The sequence below is a fragment of the Anthonomus grandis genome, chromosome 1 (assembly GCF_022605725.1).
Source record: "Anthonomus grandis grandis chromosome 1, icAntGran1.3, whole genome shotgun sequence".
NCBI classification, from domain to species: domain Eukaryota; kingdom Metazoa; phylum Arthropoda; class Insecta; order Coleoptera; family Curculionidae; genus Anthonomus; species Anthonomus grandis.
This window is the reverse complement of record NC_065546.1, coordinates 8,158,616-8,184,811: the sequence shown is the minus strand read 5'-3', so window position 1 is coordinate 8,184,811 and position 26,196 is coordinate 8,158,616. Positions and strand designations below refer to the sequence as shown.

General features: G+C 31.9%; 2 protein-coding genes across 5 annotated transcripts in view; one reads left to right on the top strand and one right to left on the bottom strand.

Annotated features, from left to right (window-relative positions):
- Positions 1-719: 719 nt before the first annotated feature.
- On the bottom strand, positions 720-12,001 carry LOC126741722 (zinc finger protein 260-like). The gene is made up of 8 exons (XM_050448268.1): positions 11,783-12,001; positions 11,148-11,729; positions 8,716-8,823; positions 1,647-1,822; positions 1,461-1,591; positions 1,293-1,381; positions 1,055-1,241; positions 720-940 (listed from the first exon to the last, which is right to left on the bottom strand). Exons 1-8 carry the CDS (start codon positions 11,909-11,911, stop codon positions 894-896), a joined length of 1,449 nt encoding a protein of 482 aa, XP_050304225.1. The 5' UTR covers positions 11,912-12,001; the 3' UTR covers positions 720-893.
- An 8,323-nt stretch (positions 12,002-20,324) lies between these two features.
- Positions 20,325-26,196, top strand: part of LOC126734492 (transmembrane protein 184B) — a 43,033-nt gene continuing 37,161 nt past the window's right edge. For 3 of the 4 annotated variants that reach the window (XM_050438154.1, XM_050438161.1, XM_050438149.1), the window contains exons 1-2: positions 20,325-20,561; positions 24,485-24,695. In XM_050438154.1, coding sequence (XP_050294111.1) covers positions 24,489-24,695 — 207 coding nt within the window. In that variant the 5' untranslated portion in view covers positions 20,325-20,561; positions 24,485-24,488. The remainder of the gene's footprint in view (positions 20,562-24,484; positions 24,696-26,196) is intronic. The other variant, XM_050438169.1, reaches the window with a different exon arrangement.

The window sequence follows — 26,196 nt, the reverse complement described above, 5'->3', positions numbered from 1 at the left end:
TTTTTCCCAAATGGTTTAATTAAAGGTAGCCAAACTAATATTTATAAAGCGATATTTAATATCTCTTTTTTGACCAAAATACATTCTTTTAATAATTGTTTAACTTAAATCCAAATAATTATACCTGCTATATGACCACCGTCCACCACCATTAATAAGAAATTTATGTTATCTTTAATTCATTGTTCAATTTTTTGTATTTGTCGATGATTTTGAGTTAATATCATTTATATTAGAAATATTTGTGTCCTAGTAAACCTCACACAATAACAATGCACCGCCTACCAAGATCTTATTTAATTTTTTTAAGTTGAGCCCAATATTTCCAAAACGGTTTAATAAAAAGTAATCAAACCTTTTCAACTACGAAGTCATAAACAAGGTGTTCCATAAGAAAAAAACTGGCCATCTATCAAAATTTGACATTTCTAAAAAAAATTGACAAAAATGTTAGGTAAAACACCAAAAGTTTTGTATACATTGTTTTTACTTTTCATCTAACCCCCGTAGAGGGATGATCAATATATGGGGAAAGCCCTGCATGTCAGGTTAAAGTTTTTTTAGTGCGATTTTCGTTGTGACTTGGGATTTTAATATTACAGATTATTGTGCAGTTCTATAATTTTCGTAGAACAGAAAACAGACGGATGTGGAAAGATATTGAAATCCCTTTTTTTAGCACCCTACTGCCCCTACTGGGCATTGTGCAAAAAAAAATACTCAATACAAAAGATTTATTGCAAAACATATAAGTAGATACCTGAAATCTATTAAAAAGTTAAACTAAATCTATATACAAAAATAAATATTTTTAAAGCTATTTTCTAAAAAGTTAATTAATACTTATTGCTACAATATAGTCAGACTTATTGAATATCATGAAAATGTTAAAATTATATGGCATCTGCGACGGGAATCCTTTCAGCTTGTTCCCCTCTCCCTAAAAATAATAAATTAGCTTTCATTTCATACAAAAATTAATTTTTTTACTAGCAGAGCTATTTTTGAAAAAATAGAAAATAATTTAATAGTAAACGTTACACTTTGTGAATACCTTTTAACATTATTCCGTGCTGCTTTAGTAAATGCCGTTTTCGTGAAGTAAAATTCATTTCAGTTCCACAGTATTCACAAGTGTACTTTTTCCGTTTAATGCCTTCTTCCCGTATTTTGTGTCTTTTTAAGTGTTTTCTTAACTCCCCGTCTGTGTACATTTTTCCACATTTAGGACATGGCTGTTTCTAAAATGCAATACTTGTTGTACAATTAACTTTTCCCAAATTTCTTATTACCTCTCCATGACTGTCTTTTCTATGTCTTAAAAGTGTTCCATTACAACTGAACGCTTTTCCACAGATTTCACATGAAAAAGGTCGTTCACCTACAAAATTGATAAAATATGTTTAAATAAATCTTAAATATTCCAATTTGGTTATGGAAGATATTATCTGAAAATTTACCTGTATGCCACTGTCTTATGTGAGTTTCAAGGTAATGTTTTTCATAGAACTGCTTGCCACAATAGTTGCAAGTACAAGTGGGAGTTTGTAGATGAACTTTTCTTCTATGAAGTATGAGACCACCAATTTGTCTAAAAATTTAAATAGTAACTATTTTCTTCATCCAAAAATTATTTTTTAACATACGTATAGGATTTATCAGGACATAGTTCACACACATATCCCTTCTCTCCTTTGTGAAATCGCTGGTGAATAATGAGATTCTTTTCCCTGTAAAATTTTCTAGGACAGTGATCACATGTAAATCTTTTCTTTACCTGGGCTTTGTCTGAATGATGATATCTTCGGTGTGCCACAAAATTCTACAATATGCATTAAAGGATACAATTTTTATAATAATTAGTATGTACTAATATATTTTTAGTAAATTACAGTTTAGATCTGTCAGCCAGTCCTGGATAAAAGAAGCAGCAAAATTGTTTTAATATATTTCTTAAATGTTTTGCACTAACAAAGCTAAATAAATGTTGAAAAACCGATAAACTGTGCGGAGAAGTTCGAAAATTAAAATAACACCTGGTATTATTATTTTTTTTTAAGAGTTTATGAGATTAGGTGTAAAGAGTGCCCCGCAGTGTACGTCGGACAGTCTGGTAGGAAGATTTCTACTAGGATTAGTGAACACAAGGCCCAATATAATAAATTTAAAAATACCGATATCACAGTCACCAGGGCCCTGTAACACAACCACTACAAGTTATACAATTGTAAAAATATTTTCTACACTTGTAATTTTTTCGTAACAGAACAATCTTGTAATTACCTGTGCGGCTCTAGTAATTACGGAAAATTTTTTACATATGTAGACCTATTCTGTAACACAACTTCAGCACTTGTATATTTGTGTTAAAGTATTTCCCACAATTGTAAATAATGTTCTACCCCTTTATATCAGTGGGTATATTCGGTAAACGCAGTATTTTAATATCAACTTTCTCACTGTGAACATTAGTTTTCGTTCTCGGTATGTGGTCAAGTGACAATGAGGGTGCCCCCCACAGGGAATACCCATTCAACATAAGAACAGACTTGAATTTTCTTAGCGATGGCGAGTTCAAGGAAAGGTTCCGTCTTAGCAGCCAGCAATGTCAAAGTCTTGTTCGGGATATTGGAGCCGCGCTAAATAATAACACAATTCGGTGGTATGGATTGACTCCACAGCATAAGATATTAATTGCTCTACATTGGCTAGGAAATGGAGGTCAGTATCATGGCGTTTGCGATAAGCATGGAGTTTCAAAAATGACTGTGTGCCGATGCGTACATGACACTGTTATTGCGGTAAATGATATAAAATTTGACGAAATCGTGTCATGGCCACATAATACATTGGATATTATTCAAAGATTTCATGGCATCGCCGGTTTTCCGGAAGCATGTGGTGCTGTCGATGGAACACTGATAAATATAGATGCCCCGACTATAGACGAGCCAGCCTTTGTAGATCGCCATGGTAAACATTCAATTAATTGCATGGCTGTTTGTGGTCCTGACCTAAAATTTTATTATGTTAGTGCTAACTGGCCCGGTAGCGTTCATGACGCAAGAATACTTCGTAAAGGTAATTTATTTCGAAGAATGGAAAATGGTTGGAGACCCCATCCTAATTCGGTGATTCTGGGAGACTCAGCTTATCCGCTAAAACAATGGTTGATTCCACCAACATATGGAAATCCACTAAATCAAGCCCAACAGGATTTCAACAGAGCTCACAAACGAACAAGAAGAGTAATAAAAAATGCGTTTGGGATTTTAAAAGAAAAATTTCCTTGTTTGAACTACCTACGCGTGAGCCCTGTTTTTGCTGCAAATGTTTTCAAATGCTGTGCCACTTTATGCAACATTTTAAAATGTGATGGGGACGCGGATGATTTTACGGTAGACGATTGTGAAGAGTTATCAGACAATGAAGAAAATTATGAATCGATGACAATCCCCCTGTTGGAGCGCAACGTTAACGAAGGATTTTAAGTATATCTAAACTATAGGTACTAGATAAATTATTATTAAGATAAATAGGTCTTGCCGTTTTCTGATTGGAAGTTATTTTGGAACTGCGAGGTAAATTCAGAAAACGGTAACCCGAGGTCCTTTTCTAATTTTAATATTTCCAGCTTGGTTTTATAGTTTTGTAAGTTTATATGTTCAATTTGTACTTTCAGGTTTTCATTTTTATCGTAACTTTCACCCGTGCTTTCGACAACTTTTCTCTTTCCTACAATTGAAAAGTGGAAATTAGAAATGGATAGATGGATGGATTGGAAATGGATTTGTTATAAAATTTTGCATTTTGCTATACTTTTTATTTCAAAAGACACATAAAATTTATGTCCGCTTGGGTGGACAGTCTCATTTGGTACAGGCGTTTCTGTTGACTGAGTCTGGGCTACCTCGAACGACTCAGAGACTCCAAGTCCACAAATAATTGGAGATTCCTTTCCAACAATATCCAAAATCATCTTAACTATTTCCGTTAACATGCCTTTCCCACCAGTCCCTGTTTTTTTCGCGTTGTCTATTTTAAGCTAAAATGCGAAATAGTATATTATGTCATTGTGTATATTTTATCTATAATGGGTTTAGTATCTAATGTCAAAATTACTTGTAAATAAATTATGTTGATTGCTCAATAACAAAAGACTCACCATAGCAGATTTCTTCAAATTCTGCCAGACAGTATCTCTTACGTAGGTCCAATCCTTCTCTACTGAAACTAAGCATATACTTTGGCTATTTCCTTCCATTTCTCGACTTTGTCTTGCTTTTTAAGTCTATCTGAGAAAGCACCAAATAGAATTTCCTTGTTTTCTTTAATTTTTGTCAAAAACTGCATTTTTCCTTCGAAAATAATTTGTTTAGACGACATTTTTACTAACCGAAATCAGCCTTCTCACCGTATCGCTTATACGAACTAACAAACAACCCATAACTTTTAATTCTAAACAGCTTAAACTCGTTTTAACAAGTCTGTTATACATATGTACGCGTAGTCCTACAATTGTAAAAAAATTACAATTGTAGTTGTTTCTGATGTGTTACTGAATTCATCACGACTTGTAGGTACGGTAAATTAATTGTAACTTGTAAACTTGTAACAATTGTAGTGTTTGTGTTATAGGGCCCTGAGCGGCTTTTGCTAATCACCTCCTCGACTCGAAACATAATTTTCCTGACAGCCAAAATATAAAAATACTTCATCAGTGCAATAAAAGTAAAAACTAGACTTGCTAGAGACATTGGAATGAGTAAAGCTTTTAAAAGCCCAGATCTGTCCTGTGTTAATGAAAGGTTTGAATTTGATGGCCACCTAGTTTTTAATAATCTTAAATAGGTCTAGACTCTCAAATGATGGTTAGATTTCTGAAATGTATAAGGTGATTTGATTGTTCAGTTGAGTTCTTTGTATATAGATAGTGCCACTTTATTGTAAGCTTTGTTTATTGTTGTTGTAAGTTTTTGTTGAATTTTCCTTTTTTCGGGTTACATGATCTTAATTATTATTTAGATCTGATGATGCTCTAGTCGAGCGAAACATGTAACCTTTGTCATTTTATTAAATGTTTCTGTGATGCTGTAGATTTTGTGTTTTTACCTTTTATAAAAGTGTATGACCAGCATCTTTGGGATAATGGATGAATTTTTCGAGACCTGGTATTCTGATTATGTTGAAAAAAAAAAAGCCCTTTTTTGAATAAGGAGGTTTGCCAATATATTAGTTGACATCTAAAAAATTGAGAATTTATTTAAGAAGAAATTTGATATGATTTCTATAAGAAATATTGAATGAAAAACACATAAAAGATTTTGGAGTTTTTTAATTGATTTTGATGTGGCAAAATAAATAATAAATTATATCTCTATAATCAAGTAAAGACAAGATTAATGAATCGCATTAGTTATATTTTGTTTTTTCTGAAAAATATGTATTGCATTTTTATAATTGAATCGTAAATTTCGAAAAGGGCTTATCTCGCAAAAACGTAGTAATTTTCTAGGAAAAGCTAAAAACTGAATTGCTTCTGACAGATTTGAACTACGAAAATATGAATTTTCCTAATATTCACAACCTTTGTTTGACATCTTAACCTTGCCAAATTTTTTTCTTTTCAAATAAGTATACATGGAGAAAATGGACTTTAGATTTTTCCGAGATAAGCCGTTTTCGAAATTTAAGCACCACTTGAGAGGTTATATAATCACAAGAACGTTAATAAAGAAACTTCAACTTTATTTTTTAAAGAAAGATACAAAAAACTAAAAAAAATCCTTAAAGATCAAATTTTTTTTTGTTAATTTATTTGGAAAATAATAACAAATAAAAAGTAACTCTGCTAAAAGTCTTGTTCGATGTCAGCTCCTGCTTCTCTGTCAGTAGTCGACCAGCTCAAAATACTATCGTGAAATTCTTCATATTCTGCAGGTATATACTGCCTCAACTTTTTCAAGTCATTTTTAAGTTATTTATTGGCAGTTTTGAGGAGTAGCATGGAAAGCCTTCAACAGTAGGAAGATGAGCACAAATACCTTTAGTGTTTGAAAGGCTAAAAGTTTCAGTATAAATTTTGCTGTCAATGAAGGGGCGGCATAAAACTTCTCCAGGCTTTTCTGGATTAAAGTCAAATTCATAAAAAGTTGAAACTTGAAAAGATACTTTGTTTTCTTTAGCAACTTTTTTCCATAGCATCTTTCTGATAACGGTTTTGCTTTAAAGTGTACTTTGCACCATGCCTTGAAATCAATGATATCGGTATAAGTTATCGCTTTTACACAAAATTTGCCTGTTTTAGTGCTACTGAGTATTAAATTCGTATACAGCTCGTGAGTAAATAAACGATCTTCTCTTCTAATCTTACGCTTTATGGTTGCAAAATCTCTATCACAGTCATTAAAGGAATGACCTCTTTGGGGAAAATAAAGAAAAACTTTTAAATTTCGAGTAAGTGACAAAGCGATAAGATATTTTATTATGGTATTATTTTTATTTTACTCAGGACATCCGTCGCAGAACAAATGTAATTCTGTAATATTTTCAGGAACATTTTTACATATAAAGTCATTTAAAAACGAAGCTACTTCGTTTGGTCCCTTCAACGCTTGGCCCTCGTGATAGGAATACAAAGTTGCCTTCCCCGTTTTCATATTATGTCCCCAAATTTGTTGCATATAATCGAAAGACAATCCGAAAATGGTACTGCCGTTCTCGTTACATTTTTCTGTAATAGCTTTGGCTTTATTAAAAAACTTCGATGCCCGACGCTTATGTATGATTAGCTCCGCACTGGCGACCCTCTTGGCATTATCGTTTAAATGGGGATTCTTCAGCTTAACGCTAATTTCTTCACATTTTGAGCACACATCAATTTGTGGCCTACCAAATGCCAAGTCAAAATTTACATTGAAATAATTTCTAAAAAACTGATAATTTACTTTGCTTTCTGGATATTTTGCCGAAAATCTCTCATGCAATATTGTCACATTCAAAACAGATGATAAGTATTTTTTTACAATGTTATTTGAATAGTGAATTTCTTTAACAGGAATTGACTCGATAAAGTTGTGAATTAAAGCACATGTTTCTGCGGGCATTACATTGCTTCTAGACCCGGCAGATTTTCCTCGCATATCGTGGGGGCTTTTATTTGCAATTTTTAGTAGTCGAATTCTCTTTATTCTCTTCTCCATGCAAGTTTATTCTTTCTTTTATTCTCTAACACCATGCAAGTTTAGAAAGGCTACTTTACATACTTCTTTTCTATTTCCATCTGCTTCGATAAAATACTTATAAGAGTAACTCTTTGGCTTACTAATTTTATCTTCTTGACGTTTAGAAGTATCGCTTCCATCAATCCTTGAATATAAATGTCCTGTTCATCTTTAGTATTAAAACCATTTATGCGATTCAATATTGCTTTTTTGGCATCATCAGAAAGATCGAAACATTTTCGAATGCACCTACAAAGATAAAACTATTTTTCACAAAACCATTTTTGTATATATTATATATTGAATATAATATCTACCTACTAGATAAATAACATTATTTATCTACCTCTATCCACATCTCCTATTATTTTTTAATTATGTAATAGAACATAGGTATACACTTACCTACAACTAGGCCCAGATTTCCTATAAGGAATATTTTTACCCACGTAGTTTGTGTGTGCAAGTCCCTTAACTTTGGCTTTTTTGATAATTACATTTTTATACATTTCACTATTTCTTACTCCTCGCTTCTTTTTCTCTACTCCTGTATCTGCCTCGTCCGAACTACTAGACTCACTCATTGTTTAGAAAAAAATTAGTAACGTTGAACAAAACAGTACCCAAAATATGTGATTGTTTACTAATTCAAATGACAAACTTGACGTACACCAAGCAACTGTCGTAAAGCGACTGAAACAAGCAAACTTTACGATGCCTATACTCCAATAAAATTCACGTCTTATAAAAATAAGAAATCCCCATTTTAGTTCGCTTCATTTACTAAACGTGTCGCAATGCATTACGAAAAGGACCCATCTCAGCGAGATGAGTCCTTTTCGAAATTTTGTTTTAAAACCACGAGTTCGTATTTGTAAGAACAAAATCAGATATGAGCCCTTTTCCTTCATAAAATGTTGGCCTACTATTGAACCTGAAAAATTTGCGGAAAGGTCAAATTTGATCAAAATCCGAGTTGAGTCCTTTTCGAAATTCACGATTCAATTGCTTTAGTCTCAAATAAGTAATATTTAATTTTTTTTATTTATATGGGAGGCAAAGATTAATTAATTGCCAAAGTCCAAATTTTATGCCTCTAAAATGGTTGAAATTTTTGGATTGCAAATTTCAATAACATTTTTTTACATTAAAATAACAGTTTTGTTACTTGGCATACTGTGTTACATTTTATGGTAAATTTTTGGAATAGATTTTGTTGCTACTAGGATTCGATTTTATCTGATATTCCTATAATGCAGTTAGGTACTATGTTTTAAGCTGAATAATTAATGTACAGTTATAAACTTGTAATATCTAGATTAATTTGTATATTCATTTAGAGTATTATAAATTTAATATAGAAATCTAAATGTTAAATAAGGAGTGTCATAATAATTTTCAAGATGGCCTTATTTTCTGTATATTTTAATATCTGTCTTTAATACCTAATTAGATTAAAATGAATGAGCCCTGAATATATCTACTTTTTTACCTGTCTTGAGCCGGTGATCACCCTGCCACAATCTGGACATAAACAACTAATTTTTTCTGGTTTATCAGGTTTGCTCCTATGAGCTGTAGTCATGTGAGAACTAAAATTCTAAAAAATTAAAATTAAAAACCTTTGTTTGCTAAAAAGTGACGATTTTAAAGATACAGGGTGTCAAATGTCATCATAATTTTAATTTACAGCTAAAATAACCTTTATCTACTATAAACCATTAAAATTTTGCTTCATACCTCATCAGTCATTATTAATTATTCTTTTTTATAAATATTAACACAAATAGAAACGTATCATCCATTTTTCTCTAAAAGACCAAACGAAAACAAAAACAAAGGTAAGGACACAAAGTCACAGTCTCATCAAATCCATATAATTAAAAAATATCTGCATACCAGAGGGTTCAAAACTAATTTCTCTCGACGTTAAGAACTTATTTCCAAGCATTCCACCTGGTGATTGCCTTGATCTAGTCAGGTCCCTTTTACTTAAGTCACCTCTTGACAGATTTATTGTTGATGATCTTTTAACACTCCTTAAGCTAGTACTTGATCAGAATTTTTTCGTTTTCAACAACAGGTTTTTTAGACAAGTTACTGGACTAGCAATGGAGTCTTGCCTCTCTCCTCTTCTCAGTGAGATTTTTATGCACCACTTGGAGAAAAAAAGATTGTCAATGGGAAGTTTGGTGCTTTTCTCACTGTATATAGGAGATACATGGATGATATTTTTGTGGTATAGAATGGAAATGATCTTGAATTGGCGGATTTCCTCATTTCTATAAACTCTCTTCACGCAAATATCTCGTTTACCATTGAAGAAGAAAGAGATGGAAAGTTACCTTTTCTTGATGTTCTTATTTCAAAAAATACCAACAAACTTGAATTTGAGATCTACCGCAAACCCACCACTACGGACAATGTCATCCAATACTCCTCAAACTCCCCTTATTCCTACAAATTTTCCTCTTTTAATTCCCTTTTCTATCGCCTTTTCAACATCCCCCTTTCTAGAGAAGCTTTTCTTGATAAACTAAATATAATTAAATATATTGCTTTTAATAATGGTTTTCCACTTGATATAATTAATTGCCTTTATTCTAAATTCTTTAATAAATACAAACTTACTTACAACTTAATCCATCTTATGAAAATAGTCAATACTTTTTAGATCAATGTAATTTTTTGGTAATATTTCTTTTCAGCTTGCAAAGTTTTTTAAGTCTACAAATCTTACAATTGCTTTTAAAACTACAAACAGTTTAAAAAGTCAGCTAGTTAGTACAATAGATAAGGCAGATTTCTTTTCAAAATCAGGGGTATATTCATTAAGATGTATTGACTGTAATGCCATTTACATAGGGCAATCAGGGAGAAAAATTTCCACCAGAATAAAGGAACATACAAGTTTGGTGGACAGGTATGGGGATACTGACATGATCGAAACTAAATCGGCGTTTGCAAATCATTTATTGGCCTCCTCACATGGTTTTTCTTTAACTCAGGGAGCGGATATTTTGCATGAGTGCTCAAAAGGCAAAAAACTGGACTTGTTAGAAAAAATGAAAATAACTAAAGCTAAGAAGAGCCCTGTCCTTGTGTGTGTGTGAACGATATTTTCACGTTTGAACCTCACCTCATTTATAACAACCTGTGTTAAAAAGTCTTTTCTTTTACGATTTTAGATATTTTTAGTTTTTATTGTTAAGATGTTTACTTATATTCACACTTAATAGTATAGTTGGGAGTGTTACCCATGTTTTATCATGTTACTTGGTGGCCTATGGGTTAGACGCGCGCCTGTGAAGCTAAAGGTTGCTGGATCGTTCCCCACTGGTGACGAGGGGAACGATCGAGGATGAGTTTTATAAGCATTCTTTTTGAAAAATATCTTAATGTATTTTTTAGGCCTGATGATGCTCCGACAGGAGCGAAACACGTGTAGCTTTTAGGCTTTTTTAAGAAATGATATGGATTTGATGAGACCGTGACTTTGTGTCCTTACCTTTGTTTTGAATAAGAGGGGAACGATCGAGGATGAGTTTTATAAGCATTCTTTTTGAAAAATATCTTAATGTATTTTTTAGGCCTGATGATGCTCCGACAGGAGCGAAACACATGTAGCTTTTAAGCTTTTTTAAGAAATTATATGGATTTGATGAGACCGTGACTTTGTGTCCTTACCTTTGTTTTTAATATTAACACAACATTCTCACAATTAATAAAACTAACCATCAACTTCACAAAGATATATCATGGATTGATCCTCAAAATTTGTATTTATGTTATTTTAAAATAGATATATAATATTAAAATAATTATTGTTTACCTATAAGCTCTATATTTTCCTTTAAACCCAGAAATGTACCAACTAAGATGTGCATCCACAAATTGAGTGTTGAGTGTCTAATATTTTCTTACCTGTCTTGATTTAAACAATTTACCACAAATTGGACATAGTCTAGGTTCATCAAAGTTCCCCTTATTTTCTCGTTTTATCCTGATTTTGGATTCAGTTTTTTTTTCTAAAGCCCTCATTTCTTTTTTTAATTCTTCCAGTGGTACATCAGAGTCACAGCTTTCCGAGGAGGTATCAGAATGTTTAACATTAGTTCTTATAGATTTTTTTGTTTTTCTTTTTCTCTTTAATTTAACAACAGCAGGTTTTATCTCCTCATCAAATGGGCTATCTTCAGAATTATTTCCATCATTGAAATCTTTCCAATCACTGCTATTTTCATCAATTTCAATTGGTTCTTTAGTATCATGATTTTGTTTGTTTTCATTGAGAAATTCCTCTACTTTTATTTCCAGTTTTTCATTTTGAGACACTAGCTCTTTAGGATTAATTGGCACCAGCAGAGGATCCTGCACTTCAAGTTGTAACCTTTTTTTTAGTTCTATGTGTGAAGTGATAATTTGCTGGCGAAAGGTTAAACACGATTCTAGGGAACGAAAACATCCTTGACAAATTTGTCTTGGGAAAGTATCAGTTTCAGATATCTACAAAATTTTTAGTTTTTTAGAAAATAATGAATAGAAGCATTGGTGGTTACCTCAATGGAAGCCACTTGCTCAATAGCCTGTAAAATCGAATTTTCTCTGTTAATTGTTGTTTCTATGTTTACGGTATCCTTATAAGCAAATTGTCCTAAGCAAGTTCTACAATCTAAAATAATACTCATTGCAAAATTTTAAATATAAACAATATTTGTTTTGTTTTTGTTGCCGCTAACTTAACCTTACTTTCTTCCTTTGACACACAAATATATAGAAGAGGTGGTTGCATATAAACTGATAGAAATTCTTCTGACAAATCTGCTAGCGTCCTCTCGCTTGGCAACGGAAACAGTTGTAAATAACTTGACAGTTTGACGTACCTAATTGGACCAATCAAAATAATGTAAAGGCGTGTCCAAATTAAAGCGGGAAAGTTGAACTTTTATTTAATAAGAAATCTCATAATTTTATTATTTAATCGCAATATCTAGAGCAGACGCCTAACCATAAAAATTACTGATAGAAAATAGGACCTTTTTGATCAGGTGTTAGCATCAGATAGTGATCAGGATAAAATAAAACTCTTTAACACTATTTTACATACATATCTAAATTAGTTAATGCACTGCAATAAACAGTTAACAATAGTGTAATATACATCACCAAATACAAAATAGAAATAAAACAATGTTTATCTTTAATACACTAACTTAATTTTTCTAAAAAATATTACTTGAATTTATACACATAATGTATTTGTTTTTGGGGATCATGTTCTCAGTATGTCTTTAAATAAGGTATTTATGTTGCAAAAGAGGGCTTAGATGTTATTTAGGGTCGGTCCTCGAGAGACTTGTCGTCCCTTATTTATTTATTTATTTAATAGATGAGATCAACCCCATTACAAAAAAGAAAATATTACAAAGTTCAATAGTTACACCTAACCATAACTTAAAATAGCTAAAATACAAACATGTTTTTAAGGCAAACCAACATAAAATCAACAGAAGAGTTTACACAATCTCTCTAATTTGATTCCTAAAACTAGACAAGCCAATGCATGCCCACAAGTTCAAAATCCTCATGGTTGATAATATTTAAGGTTCTTTCGATAGGGGAGTGAGTGGCATAGTTGGTACTGTGAAAAGGCAAAGCAAATAATCGGTTTCGTCTCAAGAGTCTTGAGGGGACATTGAAGCTAATTCTACCGACAAGGTCGGGGCATACAATCAGACCATTAAGAAGCTTAAATACAAAGGTTAAATCACCAAGAATACATCTTTCTCTCAATGTTGTCATAGCCAGCACTTCCCGTGCATCATCATAAACGTGATCGTTCGGTATTTCCAAATTTAATTTAAATAGACAAAATCTTAAAAACTTATTCTGAATCATTTCAAGGGCCAGACAGCTGTTCATGTAATAGGGGGACCATATCATTTAGCCATACTCCAATAAAGAAACCATCAAAGACATGTACACTCTCTTACATGTCTCGACTGATAGCTCTCTACAGTTACGCAGAACAAAACCCAGAACCCTGGAGCACCTAACCACTATATTATTTATGTGTATATTAAAATTTAAATGATCGTCAAAATAAATGCCAAGATCCTGTATATAGACTTGTAGCCTTGAATGTATCAGAATACTGAACAGGGCTTCCCTCTATATTGTATGATGTTACAACTTTTTTACTTCTTTTGTGAAAACTAATATAATTACATTTCTTTATGTTTAAGAATAAGATATTGTTGACACACCAATCATTTAGCCTATTCAGGTCATTCTTTAACAAAATTTGGTCTTTGGGAGTCTGGATTACTCTATAAAATGTCAGGTAATCTGCAAACAATAAAAAGGCACTATTTTCAAAACATGTAGCTATATCATTAATGAAAATGTTAAAGAGCAATGGTGAGCAGTGTCCACCCTGAGGTATACCAGAACATACATTGATATTGCTGCATCTAGCACTACCCAATCTAACCTGCTGAGTCCGGCCTGACAAGAAGCTTATGAACCAGGCAACTATATGATTGGAGAAACCAAACACTCTAAGTTTCTCCTGCAAGATTCTGTGATCGACTCTATTGTTGACCTGACACAAAATTCTTACTTTGTACTATAGTTTTATTTTGGAAACAGTCTGCCTGATTATTAAAACATAATGGTACATACTCTCGGGTTAACTAAATGTGGAGAATATGGGTTATAATACCCGGCATGCCTCTTATATCAGATTGTTAATACCCCGGTCTGAACAAGTAAAAAAATCAGTTGTGTACAATGGAAAGAAAATGTTCAATCATCTACCTTTATCCATACGCCAAAGTAACATCTTGGAATTTAGGCGCTCTACCAAAGCTTTTTTATTAAAAAAAGGCTACACAGAATATTTTTCTTAAGTATTTTAATACGAATTATTAAATAGGTTTCCTATCTTTCAAATGTAATTTTTTTATTTTTATTTTATCACCCTTCACTCTGGCGATGGTTTTACCTGTTCTTTTTTTATAACTGGCTATTTTTAGCTTGATTTTTTGTTGTATATGCTAACTGGAACAATTTTTGTAACACCTTTATTTTATTTTAGTTTTAACTGTATTTCTTAAGATTTGTTAACAACAATGCATATTTTGTTTTAACATTAAAGCATATTTTGAATTTGAATTTATTATAACAGACATTATATAAATTAGAATGAATCTAAAAATGTTTAAAAGTATTTTATTAGCACTGAACTACCCCAACCCAGACAGATTAGGAAAGATTGTGAAGACGTTTGTGCTATTTTCTTATTATATACAACTAAGGACCTTATCATTATGCTAATGATATCCTTATTTTACAAACACAGAGATAGATTCAATTGAGGATGAATTATCCTTGTCTAAAAAGTACTTGTTTCTGTTTCCTAAATTAAAATTAAACAGGTTTTAAAAACTAATTTAAAATTCTCTAATAACAGGAAACAACAATATATCTATCTCTAAATACAAGCAAAAACTTAAGTGAAGATTATCACTTTCATGTTATTAGGATTTATAAGATTCCAAATTACCAGAATAATAATACAAATATTTTGAAGTGCATGCATCTATCCCAAGTTAATTCAAACTTTGTCACATTTTAGGTGAGGATTACTTTATTTCATAAATTTTAACGAAATTCTTAAAGAACTACAAGAAAAATCATAGATCCAACGCAACTATCTTAAATTCTTAACTTAATGCAACTTTTTATTTTGTATATGAAAACATATTACATAACCTCTCAAAAACTTTAATTGTTTTGTTTCCCTACAGTTGGCACAACTGAAATTTGTCAGAGTGGCCAACATCGAAAGGACGCAATCACGCAAAATGGCGGCCCCCTAGTAGTGGTCATTTACTTTTCATTGAATTGGTAGTCCAGGTATATCTATTAAGTTCGTGGCAACCAGGCATTTTTTTAAATTTCTTGACAAAATACAGGTGCGTTTAAATCAGCAAGCTAAACTCGAAATTATACCCATTTGTAGTTACGTCATCCAGGTGAGAAAAAACGTATTGCGTAGATATTTTTGCCAATCAATATTAGGTTAGAAACTTTACCATCGCCTTCAGAAATTAATAGTCTGCTATGTATTTTTATACATTCAGAAATTAACAAATGATTTATTTTAGCAGCATATTATATTTTTTTATTTTTATATTCGTGTATATACTTTCATTCCCAAAAAATTTTAAGAAATCTTGTAGTTTTTATTGTATTATTAACAAACTTAACAATTAACACACGTTTAATTTTTTATTTAGGTATGTTTGTTACATATTTCTTATAATGTTTTATACACTTATAGAAACAAAAAAAGGTATTTTTTTCTGAAACTCCAGAAATTAGGATTTTCAGTTAAAATATGCTTTATACCTGCAACAATTCTATTTTTTACATAAAAGGTCTTATTAATACCATACTTACAGTTTGCAGTATTTAATTTAGAATATCTTGTAACTTTTTTTATGCATTTAAAAACCCTTTGTTAAATTTATTTTAATTCATCTTAAAATAAAACATTTAAAAGACAATTTAGTTTTGTTTTTTTTTTAATTTAAAATTTGCTCCCATACCTATTTATAATTGTGCCAATTTATAATTCTTGGTAAGTATCTATAGCTAAATATCTTAAATAAGCAATGTCTTGAGAATCAAATTTAATTTAAATAATATTTTAGTTGATGTGTTAATTCTTGATCTTGAAGTGATGAGGGATGTCTGAGATACAACATTTAAAATTAACGATTTTAATTAAATGTGGGTATTTCTAAACTGATAAGCATATTGTTTTTTAAAATAAATGAAAATTCTATTTACATATACCTCATCACTCGTCAGTTAACGCATCAACTTTTGTAATTCTGCAAATTACTTGAAATATTGCGCAATAGATTAGGCTTAAATTTCCCGCCACACGCCACCCAAGATGGTTGCCCCCGTCTTTGTCAATAACGTCAATAAACCTGTTAATATTCAGTATATATATGTTAGCGTTTATTTAAAAAAAACACAAAATTTAGACAAAAAAAAACTAGATTCTATTCGTTCTCTGGATTATAAAAGAAATACAGATTATGCAAGATACCGCGCGCTCTCGCAAAGAATAGGAGACTGTTGTTTTCCTTCCAGCACCCGCTTCTCTACCTATTTCCATATTTCTATATTTGTGTATTTTCTGTATATGTGTATTTCTATATTCTATATTCCTATATTTGTGTTCTGTGCCTATTCCCCACCAGCGATCGTAAATTAACCGAATGGCGACGGAGTGGTTCGACGTCGCAGTCGGCCACAAGGACGACGATCACCAAAAATAGCTGATGGTGCTGAATATTCTTTATCGCTAACATATATATATTACGGTAATTAACCAATTTACAAAATAAATATAGTATATAAAATATTCAACAAAATAAGATTTTATATCGCACTTGAAGTATTAGTACTATCATTAAATATCCAGCATAAATAACAGATAACAGGTAATATCAATAAAATTAAATTAATATAAGGACAACAATGGTTTAAAACAAAGTAACTGCAATAGAAAAGAAGACACACTTTAAGCAAAGTCAAGATATAAAATTATATTGCACTTAAGCAGATTTTAAAACTCGTTGAAGTGAACTCAGAGAACAATGAAACAAATCTATACTGACACTATTTGAGTTAATCATCATTCTACCTATCGCACAGTTTTCACCATACAGTGTACGATGTTGTTCAAGGTAGAATAATCTAGTCTGTCTGAGCACTGTAGTAGGAGGAACATTTAAATTAAGCACTCAGGAGACTGTATTACATTGTTAAGAATCTTGTATGTTGTGACAATATCGCAGTTTTTACGTCGAGTCTCCAACTTTTCAATGTTCAGCAATCTATACATTTCACTGTAATTAATATCAATACAAGGAATATTAAGCTTGTAAGCAATGTATCTTATGAATTTACGTTAAACTTTTTCTAGACACATTATATATTTAGCATAATAAGGTCACCATATACATGAATTCGACTCAAGTTGACTGCGAACCAATGAAAAATACAGAAGTTTGATGGAATCAATACTGCTGAAATCATAAGTGTGCCTCTTAATAAAACCCAACATTTTGTAAGCCTTATTACACAGGTTTTCAATATTTTTTTAAAAAGTTAGTCTGCAATCAAATAGCACCCCAAGAACACGTATCTCTGATACCTTCTCAATAAGTGAACTCATTAGATGGTACTGATGAAATGGTAGACTAAAACTCCTTGTAAATTAAATATATTTGCATTTTTTAGCATTTAGGACCATTCTATTGTTCTTGCATCATAATTCAAATTTGTGAAGATCAGAACAAAGTTCATGATGTGTCAAGTTACTGTCTATAATTCTAAAAATCTTAACATCATCAGCAAAAAGCAACACATTACAATAATCAAAGCAATGAACAACATCATTAATAAAAAAAGGGCAAGATGGGCACCCTGAGGAACCCCAGAAGTCACTGGAAAAGGACTAAAATAAAAGTAATTTATCTTTACAATCTGTGTTCTTCCAGACAGATATGACTTCAACCAGGCCAAAAGACAACCACCAATGCCATAGAGTGACAACTTTGCAACCAGGAGAGAATGATTAACCGTGTCAAAGGCCTTTGAAAAGTCAGTATATATGGAATCAACCAACATACCGCTCTCCAAGGCCCCCGACAAAGCTGTTTGGTAAAGCAACAAATTAGTGGTAATGGACCTACCCCTGACAAACCCATGCTGCTTAGTTGAGATTATGTTTTTAAATTTCTCTGATAAAAAATCTGTGACAAAACTTTCAAGAACCTTTGCAAAGTGACAAGCCAGAGAAACAGGACGATAGTTTTTCCCATCATCCCTCTGACCTGTATTCTTAAATATAGGAGTCAAATAATTTAACTTCCATGAGATTGGAAATCTACCTGTCTTGAAAGACAAATTATAAATCAGCCATAGTGGACGTGCCAAAGCAAAAACACAGTGTTTTATGAAGACAGCTGAAATACAGTCAGGCCCAGGGCCCTTATTAGCATTGACACTGGTTAACTTTTCAAAGACTTCAGATATTTGTACATGCATTTCATTAATATCAAAAGAACATGCAATATTAGGCTGCGTAAATTCCTTAACATCACATTCATCAGAAGAGTAGACTGAAGAAAAATATTGTTCAAATAAAGATGCTATTTCATGGCCATTTTCACCCACTGCATCTAAATATTTCACAGTAGATGGAATACTGTTATTTTGTGTCTTATCTCTTATATATTTGCAGAAATATTTAGGGTCACCGGAAATAGAAGATTGGGTTTGCTCAATATAGTTTGAGTAGCACTGATCGGCCTGATTTTTACAGATTGCTCTAAGATTTCATAGTCTTCAACGGCCTTAGACTGTTTATACTTTGCATGTGCCAATCTTTTTTGCAAGACATTTGATTTTAATTCTGCGCTGAACCATATTGGAAACTTGAATTTATTGTTAATTTTATGATAGGTACAAAATAGGTAAGAGCGTTGCCCAATGCGTTATACAAACAGTCCACATTAGCGTTAACATCAGATTTGAATAAACTATCCCAATGCGCATCAAGAAGGTAGCTGTTAAGACCTGCATAATCTGCATTCTTGAAGTCGTGTATTTCTTCACAATAATCAAGAGATTCAAAATTGTTTAAGTTTATAAAAATTACGAATGCAGGATGATGTCGATCACATTTAACTAAAGGATCATTTGAGCATGATAGGGTATCATTACTATTGTTACTAAAAACTAGATCTAGATATACCCCATTTGCATTTTGAATGTTATTGATCTGATACATGTTAAGGTATGGCATTGTTTCTAGTAAAGATTCTGCAGGCCCCATAACACCACTACTAAACATTCCAAGAGAGTCAATACACCAAGTCAATTTTGGTAGATTAAAATCACCGGCAATCAAAATTGAGCTGTCACCATAGTCTTCGGCCACCCTCTCGGTTGTCTCACAAAAACGTTGGTAGTCTTCGGATTTAGAATTGGGAGGTGTGTAAAAGCAACACAAAATTCGTCTCACTTTACCAAAAATAACGGAGACCCAGATGGCTTCAGATTCTTCATGAGCCATAGGCAGCAATTTAGACTCTAGAGACGAGCGAACAGCAATAAGTACTCCACCATTCCTGGTTTTACCAGTGCGTTCAAGACATCTGTCCCGTCTATAAATAGTAAAGCTATGCAGACCCAGTTCACTGTCCAAGAAGTTGCTGTTCAATGAAGTTTCACTCAACATCATCACACCATATACTGAAGTTGAAGCATTTTTGCAAACTTCAACCAACTTTGTTCTTAAGCCATTTACATTCTGATAATAAACTGTCACCTCATTAAGAGCTATCAATTGCCTTGTATGTGTACATTTGGTCTTTGAAAATTTAGATTTGAATTTCTGGGTTTATATTCATATGGACGAAATACAATTCCATCTGGCCAAAAAGATTGATCAGAAATTATGTCATAATATTTGTCACTTACACCAACTTTAAATGATTTTATGGCATTACGAGAAGATAGCTGATATACAACAACGTCTTTGTTGTCATCTATCTTCGCCTGATTTTTGACAAAATTAATAATGGTACTCACACGGACTTCTTGAAAGCCATCAGATGTGACTATTGTACGGACACCCTTCCAACATATAACCATTTCTTATGAGTCACTGGTACTCCAGATAAATGTCAACAGAATTTCTGTCTGTTCATTAGGCAACATGCATTTCTCTATATTTGTGTTCTGTGGTAAATGCCAAATATCGCTTGTACGAAGCGGTATTTACTTTTGGTTAACCCCTCGCGATATATATGTGTTCTGTGGGCTATATAATGAGAATTTTAGTAACATAATACGCCTGAGAGGAAGCAAATTTCTTTTTATAGTTCAAATCTATTTTTATGAAAATGATTAAGTACCACGGATCAACACGCCATAGCAAGAAACAAGAAGAAAAGAAGAAGTATTGTCATTGTTGACGTCTCCATTTGTCAGCGCAGAATCAAAACAATTAGCAAAAATTATTGAATAGCGAACTGGCTAACAACGTTTCGTCAGACTTTTTGTTTGCGTTTATTAAAATTTTGGCAGCTCCTAGCCAATGATGGATAACATAATTCGGAAATTATGTATTTTGTGCGGAGTTTAGTGATATTTAGTGATCAAAAGACAATATTTACGTAGTTTAAAGGATATACGTTCTTTCCAAGTGGACCCATATATCGGAAAATCAAAGTTGATTCTCAGGTAAATTTAGCACCATATGTATATTCTAAACTAAAATTCATAGGCAGAAATTTGATAATCCTTGTTGATTACTCTGATTAAGAATTAATCTTTTTTTACTTTCTTATTTCACCTGAAATTTGTTATGAGCTAGTTACTGATCAAATTAATATAGGCTCCTAGATCTATGCATGGTTAAAGAAACTAGGGCATGGAATTTTTGTGGTTCTTGACATCAAGGTTTTTGGGAATATTTCACTGTCATATGTTTTCAGTATTTCTCAAGATCATGTTAGATTAAGTGTTAGTTAAATAATCTAAACTAAGGTGTATTTAGTGGTAGGTACATTGTCAAATCACTAAAGTATATACCTACTTGAAATTGAAATAAATTGATGGTTTGGATCTCTGATCTTGTATTACCTAAATTTGTATGTTCACTATCACTAAAACTTGCTTTCATACCACTTAACTGTTGACATCACTTTTTTCACTACAAATATTGCAGGCTTCCTTCAGTTAACAGTGTATACATCATTATTAGATAGTAAGAATTTGTTTTGGTGTTGCGATGATTGTGTCAATCTGGTAAACAGGAATATAAGCATTGCCAAAAGACTTAAGTCCTTAAACAATGTCTTCTTGAAAATTATATAAGTACATCTCTACCCATAAACCAAAAGCAACAGTGGTCAACTATTGTTAAGAAAAGTGGTACATTCCCGCCATTAATAATTAAACCCAAAAACTTAAAATAAGTTAGTAAGTAAAATAACCAAAAATTTTGTGCATAAAAAATTTAATCCAGTTGATTTATCAGTTGAAGTGAAAAGATGCAAAATTGGAGGCCAAGGAACCATTGTTAAATTAAATCAAATCAAATCAAATAAAGCTTTATTCACCTAAAACACCAAGGTGTTGTTAACAAAGCTGTGGTATATATATATATATATATATATATTTCTTTTTGAAAACAATCAACAACTGAGAAAATTAATCATTAATCTAAAACATATTAGTGTAACATCAAAATAAATAGCACAAGACAAATATACAAGTAAGAAATCAAAATCTAAAATATGTCTACATCAATATTGCTATAATAGTGCTGTAGACATATTGCTATAATGCTAATAACAGTACTTATGTTACAAACTCAAACAATAGACATCACATAGTGTCTATTAAAACATAACTAAGTTCAAAGTTGCTCTGTGAAGTATTCCTCCAAGCTATAAAATGCCTTATGAAGCAGGATTGTTTTTGCCTGCTGTCGAAAATATTTATATGTTTGAATCTCCCATAATGACTGGGGAAGATAATTAAATATTTGTTTGCTCTTGTAAAAAATTGAATTTTGTATCAAATTAGAAGTAGGTATTGGTAAATTTGTGTTAAAAGTTGACCTGGTATTATTTAAGTTAATAGAGTTAAATACAGAGTAATATTTCTTATACATTAAGCAAGCTGTCTCAAGAATAAAAATTGAAGAGAGAGTCAGTATATTTTCCTTTATAAAATAAGGCCTACATGAGTCTTAATTTAATTAATTTCATAAGTCCTTAAATTAAGCCCACACAGATATCGAACTGCACACTTCTGTAAAATGAACACAGAAGTAAATAAAGAAAGAGATAAGTTCCCCAGAAGCAAACCCCATAAGCCAGGTGAGAATCAATCAAGGCAAAGTAAGCTTTTCTAGCAATACTCTTATTTAGCTCGCACTTAATTGTTCTAATCGCAAAACAGCCAGATGCCAATTTAGTGCAAAGCTTCTCAATGTGTTTATTAAACTTTAGTTTATCACCAATAAATAACCCGAAAAATGTATTACAATTTGTAACATTAACATGTTGTAGACCCAAATGCACATCATCCAAACTACACTTGAAATTTAAGATATTTGTCATAGAGACATTAAAAGACAAATGGTTAACATCACACCATGTTTTAACATTTGCCAAATCCTGGTTTATCACAATGCACACAAGTCTGTGTCTGCTGGTGTAGTTAGGCAAAAGCATACTTTGTTCAAGTAAAGAGAGTATATTCCTAATTTTTTAAGCAAAGGAGCACAATGCATTCGAAAAGTGAATCCACACATTGTCCATACAATTCAAATGTTGGCAATATGGTTACAACATCTTTAATTATAAACAGCCACATATCATTTGTCCACTCTGTAACAAGACTCACAAGAGGGAAGAGTGTAACTCAGTTGTTTACTTAGAATGTACAAACTATAAATATGCTCATAAAGTTTTAAAAATTGTAGATGTTAATTTCAATCATAGTATTTTTGATAAGAAATGTATACCAAAGAGTAGAAGAAAAACTATAAGAAATAACACAATATTGAATTGTGTTAGTACTTTACCCACGAACTCATAGAACCCCATATACAAGAAGCCTGTGATGGCCATCCCTCCCTCGGAAATTCCTTGGAAAAAATTTGGCAACATCACAAGGTTATTGAAACAAACACCAATACTTCATAGATATACTACAACCTTCCCATGTTGCCAAACAATAATATATAGAGCAATTAAAAAATACACAAAATGATAACTGATTATTTGTATCAGCGAAACACATGTTACTTCTGACATAAATGAACATGAAATAAACATACCAGGATATGATACAGTCATAAGTTTTTTGAAAAGCAGGCATACCGGTGGCACAATTATGTACATGAAGTCTTGTTTTAAATTTATTATATGAAAAAATCATCATTGGATTATTCGTTTTGGTCAATCCTCTTTAAATAAAGAGAACATTATGGTCAGAACTACCTATAGGTCTCCAAACTCAGATTGCAATATTTCCTTAGATTATTTAGGCAATCAATTAAACAAGGATCTTTGTCAACAGGAGAGTTTTGCTCTGAGGAGATTTAAACATTGATTTTCTTACAAATGAGGCCAAGGCAAAAAACTTAAAAGCAGTTATTAATGCAGTGGGATTTCGCCAAATTGTAGAAAAGGAAACAAGGGTAACCAGCATTTCTGCATCTTTAATTGACCACATTATGACAAACGACTATGATGTTATTGAGATACCTAGGAATTTGATTGTCATTAGTGATCATGAAATCATTGGGGTAGAATTATTGATGCAAGATGCTAATAATAGTAGTCAGGATAATGTTTTTTAGAGAAATTTTAATAATATATTAAAAATCACTGCTGAATTAGTAGGTGCTGAGTACTTTTGATGTAAACATTGTATATGCAGATTTAATGTATATTGTAAGAGTTGCTGTGCATAAAGTTACTCCAAAAAGGAAAAGGATTTTAACAAAATATTCATGGGTCAATAATAAGGTAAAGGACATGCAAAAGGGAAGAGATAAAGCATACAGTTTTGCATAACAAAAGAGATTTGGATTGGACCTATTATCAAATGCTATGCAATAACGTTGCTTCGTTAATATGCTGTGAAAAAACAAGTTATTTTCATCATAACAGATATGTGCAAGGGGGATAGTAAAAGAATGTGGCATACCTAGCCTAAAAGGAAAAAAAAAAAAGCAGATTTCACAGACATTGACTTTGACCGGTATAATGAAACCATTGCAGAACACTAACAGATTTTAGGCAGATAGTGTAGAAGTTATTTCAGATAATATTGATAAAAGAGAGTGCACGTTTTTTGATAGATGAACAAAATAAATTCAATAAATGTTATGTGACAAAATAAATGTCTGGTAGCAACTATATCTTGTCAGTTTTGTTGCTGACGCTATTCTAATACCACTAGGATCAATATTGTTAAATTTTCTAGGCATTTTATTTGATCTTTTAAAAGTCTCAAGATTTGCTTTAAAAAAATTAAATTAGTTTTGAACTGATTTTTACTTTATACATTAAAGCCAGTTTTTTCTTTTAACCACTCTGATATTTATTTGATTACTAAGGCTTTAGTAATTTCCTCAATTTTAGGAATATGCCACAAGATACTGTTTCTACGCTCAGCAGCACTGTCGCGGCGGTAGCAGCGGCATTCGTGGGGAATACGACGCCTGCCGCCGTCGTTGATACCGATAACCACGTCCATTCGCAGCCCTCCGAACCCATTTTTTTGCAGACCAAACTTGCTCAGGGTATTGCAGGATTTTTTGTTTGGGCTGCATTGTTTGTTACCTGCACTCAAGTAAGTTTATTTTATTTATTTATTTAGAAAATGTACAGTACGAACATGTGTATAATCCTATCTCTAGATCTGAGTTTTAGAAATTTGTTTCATGCACCAAGTTTATTATACATCACTCCTAAAATTAAATTATGACACAAGTGAAATAATGTATTCCTGTAGCCTTAATTACTAACAATATTCATTATTAATAACAAAATTCATATTTATTTATTTATTTATTTATTTATTTCAAAAACTTTACAAACACTATTAATCGGGTAATAGTAATTACATGTAAAGCCTATAACAGGAAAAAAAACAAACAAAAAACATATTAAAATAATTTCATGACAATAACACTAACCCTAACAGAAAAAAAAGATAAGAAGAAAAAAGTAAAACATGAGTCCTTAACTATGTCCCTTAACTATGTCCTGATGTTCAAGCAACCTCCTAATTTCCTTAACCCTGATATTAAATATATCTACATCTTCAAAGCCATTTAGGACATTGTTACAAATCCTTAACGTATTATTGATTGGAGATGTAGTATTAAAATTATTTATATAAAAAAGCTCTTTATTAGTTATTCTTAATCTAGTCTTTGGTATCTTAAAAGAAATGTATTCAACCTTCTGGTACAAAGCATCTGGAAGTCAAACGTTTTTAACATTGCCCTGTATGACACCATATATGGGTATTCTTTGTTCTTTCTGACATACAGAAATCTTAAAAATCTTTTCTGTACCTTCTCAATCATGTCTGAATGTGATGATGCTTCAGGTTACCAGATAGTAGAGGCATACTCCATATGTGGCCTAACAAGGGCATTATAAAGTCTAATGATAGTGCTGACTTTAAAATTTTTACTGTTTCTTATTACAAAATCCAAAGAACGGTAAGCCTTATTAATTATTTCACTATAGTGACAATAAAATTTCATATTGGTCTGAAAAGTTACTCCCAAATCTCTAAGAAAGTTTTTTCTTAGAATTTTAGTACTATCAATATAGTAGTCTTCAAGAAAATAGTTAACTTTACGAGTAAAAGTGACCACAGCACATTTTTGAACATTAAGGGACATCTTATTAATCTTGAACCAATCAACCACAGAACACAGGTCATTTTTTAATTTTACAGCATCTTCCTTGACAGCAATAGTTTAAAATCATCAGCATACATCAGACTTACAGATGAGGAGACACAATCAGGCAGGTCATTAATAAAAAGAACAAAAGTAAGGGACCAAGCTTGCTACCCTGGGGAACACCTGAGGTTGACATATCTGATAGACAATTACCAATCCTAACCATGTTATTTCTCCCAGATAAATAAGATTTCATGAAATTACCAGCTTTTTTAGAAAAACCAAAGCCAACCAATTTATTTAAAAGCACACAGTTATCTACCTTGTCAAATTCCTTCTCACAATTGGTGTATAGCACATCTAACTGCTCCTTAGACTCAATTGCCTTAGAGATTTGTTCTGAGAGGATACACAGATTTGTCACTGTGGATT

Bases quoted from the DNA above. Each gene is read 5' to 3' on its own strand.
- LOC126741722 (XM_050448268.1), bottom strand. From the start codon at position 11,911: ATGAGTATTATTTTAGATTGTAGAACTTGCTTAGGACAATTTGCTTAT. The intron at 1,592-1,646 runs GTATGTTAAAAA...TTAAATTTTTAG, and splicing joins TGTCCTGATAAATCCTATAC to ACAAATTGGTGGTCTCATAC. The intron at 1,242-1,292 runs GTAATAAGAAAT...ATTGCATTTTAG, and splicing joins GAAAAGACAGTCATGGAGAG to AAACAGCCATGTCCTAAATG.